At 36.6% G+C, this 3,925-nt stretch overlaps 1 protein-coding gene across 1 annotated transcript; it reads right to left on the reverse strand.

Annotated features, from left to right (window-relative positions):
- Positions 1 to 2,310: 2,310 nt before the first annotated feature.
- On the reverse strand, positions 2,311 to 3,505 carry LOC149533209 (F-box/kelch-repeat protein At3g61590-like). Its single transcript, XM_089805824.1, has 2 exons — positions 3,007 to 3,505; positions 2,311 to 2,906 (listed from the first exon to the last, which is right to left on the reverse strand). Exons 1-2 carry the CDS (start codon positions 3,503 to 3,505, stop codon positions 2,311 to 2,313), a joined length of 1,095 nt encoding a protein of 364 aa, XP_089661950.1.
- Between the last annotated feature and the right edge of the window lie 420 nt (positions 3,506 to 3,925).

Here is a 3,925-nt window from a genome sequence, read left to right on the forward strand (position 1 = left end):
CATATTATTAATTAATATTCATTTTTCTCATTTATAAAATATTTAAATTTAAAATGATATTTTAAATTATCTTAAAATTAAAAAAATTGACAATCAATTTTTGTCTTAAAATGTAAAATGAAAGGGAAGAAAAAAATTTTGCCGTTATTGAAAAATCATATGACAGATAGGGTGACTGCCTGGATATAAGCCAAGAAACTATCATTTTGATTTTGGATGAAATTTTATTTAAAAAAAATAATATTGTTTATTTTTTATAGATGGTTTCTAGATTTTTAATAATACTTATGGATTTTATGCCAAAAGCTTATCTAGTTAGTAGGCCTTTGATTTGACTTTATCGAAGTACAAGATGAATTCTAGTGAATTTTATTTTGTAGCTTTAAATACACTTTAACAAAGAAATTAAGTCAATTTTGACTATATAACACTTTTATTTTAGAAAAAATATATTTTTCTGTCAGTGAATTCTCCATCAAATTTTGACTGAACCAAACAAAAATAGGAATATGTATCCCCATTTTCTATTCCATCAGCCAAATAGACCTTTAAATATATGATATTTAACCTTTCTAAAATATCTTATTTCTTTGACATTGCTGTAAATGATATTCTTCCAAAATTAGTAACATCCATAAAGATGAGTCTTGTTTGTGATCATCACCAGGATACCGATACCACAGAAAAGATTGAACCCGTTTAAAATTCAGTGGTTGCATTAATGGCTTTTTCTCTTGATCGTTTTGAAGGGCATTTTAGAATTGATCACTTTGCAGGTGGCATTGAAGCCAATTCTCTACTCGGCCAAATATCAGAGCTCCAAATAATTCAATTGGAAGTTTGGTTTGGTGTCTTAGATGGATGAGACAATTACTTCAATTGATTCGGCTCATAAATGCAGTCGTTATTCGGGGGGAAAGCAACGGATAGAAGGAACTAAAGATACATGTGATTGCATTTTTAGCTCTCAAAAAACAGTACAATCTAAAAATTAAAACCCAACCCAATTTTGGGTCCATAGGCAAAAATAGCGAAACCGGGAATTCATGCTGATGAAGTGGCATGTGCACAACGAACCTAAAATACTGGTTGAGAGTTTGAAAACCACGAGCCTTTGATTGTTCTCTTATCTATTTTAAAGTTTCTTTTTAAATCGGTAGGGATGAAAATTACGCTTTACATTCTGGAAATGCATGTTGTAAGTGTGATTCGGGTTTCTCACAGTCGGATGGATGTAAGTTGTTCTCAGATCTCTAACAGCGGCAGACTTTTAGAGGTGCCAAGGTGTTTGATTGTGACTCTCATGATTTGTAATGTCATTACGGAGGTGTTTTGGAAAAAACAACACTCCAAAAAAAATACTAAAATCATATGTACAATTAATACAATACTACACTTGGAAAATTGTTCCTCAAATCGATGAATAATACATTTCCTTTTAGCTTCATTTTGTTTAAATAGAATTATACATATGAAATGTGCAAGAAATGAGTTAAATGATGATGCGCCTAGAAGATTACTGATTCTGGTTTCAAAACCAAAATGTATTTGAAGAAAATGTTAAAATAAGTTTATAGATAAGTATAATAGTCTACCAAAATCTCCCTCCATTGATATTGATTAATAAGTGTGAAGTATAATATATACAGTAGTAACCAGAGAATCCGGAATAGATAGATCAAAGTGAACTAAATGTATGAAAGAGTATAAATGCACATTAAAAACAAATGTTGATGGATCATATGTAGATATTAGTCAAAGAGTGTAAGTTTGCAAATGGACAAAGTTCCACAAACAGCATTCCTTTGATAACTATCAACTGTTGGAAATTAAATGTCAACGCCTGCAGGTTGTCCTCGAGTCCCACGCGCATCTACCCTGTTAGGTCACCGCAGGCATCCATGAACAGCAGGCATTCATTTTTGGTAGGTGAGAGTTTGAAATTTGAACATTGAGAGGGAAAGGAAGAATATGACAAAAGGAATGTTTCTACATTCATTCATTCATCAAGTGCAGATCAAACAGATCAGAGAGAAGTTGCAGAGCTGAGCAGAGAAAGAAGAGGAAGGAAGTTTGTGCCTGCAGTTGCACGTGGTTCCTTGTTCACTCTGTAAGTTTGTTGTTTGGATTTGTCTTGTTGAAGCAGTGATTGATCCAGGCACCATTGTATGCAGCCATTAGAGTTGCAGGTTTAAAAGTTTATTAAAATTTGAAGTATTATTAGTTTAAGATTATTTTAGAAGTATTATCAAACTTAAGCATCAATACCCCTAAACCTATTTTAGGGGTATTTTAGGGTTTATTTTAGGGTTATGTTATGACCGTTGACATCAGATCCATGGAATGGAGTGTGTTGGCAGGTCGCCCTACTGAAGATGTTGTTGATGTGAGAAATACAATTGAATAGACTTCAGTAGGGCAACCTGCCAACACACTCCACTCCATGGATCTGATGTCAACGGTCATAACATTAATGCTTCCTCTAATCGTAAGCCAAATTTTATGTGACGAAGCTGCAACCATGAAATCTGTCCCATGGGATGAATTGACAGTGTCATTGAAGAGATCATTTAGAGTAACAGGAACGAGAGACCAAAACAATGCCTTATCACGGTTCAGCTCCCATATCCCCACGGGAGTGTGCTCGATGAAAGGGATGCCATCCCATGTGGAGCCCTCCTCCTCCAACCTCCCTACCAAAAGCAGCTTCCCATTACATACCAGTAAGGAAGGCAGAGATGTGTGGGAATTGTACTTGTCACAGTTATAATCAATCCGTGGATGCAACCCTCCTTCGATCTCCTTAAACTCAAACCTTTTCGAATTAATGTCATAACAACCAAGATGGCCGCCATAGTTGTGTAAAGTAGACAACACCGTTGTGTACTGCGCTGGTCCAAGAGTGTCTATTCCAGTGGAAAGTAGTGATAATGATGTCTGACGGAATTACAGGCATGGCGCGGACACTGGTCCAAACGTCTGTGGTCGAATTGTATAGCAACGCACAGTAATCCGTTTCACTTTCATGGAACCCTAGAGCAATAATATCAAAATGGCCAGACTTGGAAGAAATGAGTTCAACGGCTGTTCCCTCTGTCCATTCATAACCGTCTGGAATTGGAGGCAACTCAATGCGTTGTTTGGTAACAGGATTAATTATGGTGGGCGGCTTACTGCACGAGGAATTTTCGTAATCAAGAAAGAGGTAAAACCCAGCTGCTGCGGCACAGAGGTAAAGCTCTGTGTTATGGAAGTGATGATACCAACCCCATTTCTTTTGGCGAAATAAAGGGATTCGAAACCAGCGATCGAGTGCGGTGCTGAAGAAAGCGATTCCTTGAAAGCCATGCACCATGTGTTGCATCACAAAAAGATGATCATCCTCAACATTGAGGAGACTGAGAGTAGTGGTTGATATTGTCCTCTTCCAGTTTTTGCAAACAGTCTTTGCCCTCATCAATGAGGGCACTGGAAGTCTTCGTAATATCTCATATGTTGCATCCATGTCTAGATTTGGGCACTCTTGATATTCAGAGCTACTGTTAGAAATTTCTCTTATTCCAAGGATATCGTTTGGGTGGTTCTAAACTTGAAATTGCATTTGACAAGGAGAATGATGTTGGCTGATCTGTTGAAGCAGAATGGGAGGCCCGCCAAAACAAGTTGAACCAAGAAATTGCTAAGAATTGGGGCAGAATAAAGAAATTTGGGGATATTTTTTTAGGGAAGGGCCACAAAACAATCATCTCTAATAAGTTTTCCAATTCTTTGAATAAAGGTGAGGTGGCTATTGGGATCATTAAATTTGTGGTGATGCCAGAACAGATTGGCTAAGCTACAATGTTGGAGTGTGTCGGCGTTCAAGTGGAAAGGAAAGGTACAATGGACTATAGTATATTTAGGCATAAGCTCTTTGAAGGAATGA

This window comes from Cupressus sempervirens, chromosome 10, assembly GCF_028749045.1.
Source record: "Cupressus sempervirens isolate cs-2001-9-10 chromosome 10, ASM2874904v1, whole genome shotgun sequence".
NCBI lineage: Eukaryota > Viridiplantae > Streptophyta > Pinopsida > Cupressales > Cupressaceae > Cupressus > Cupressus sempervirens.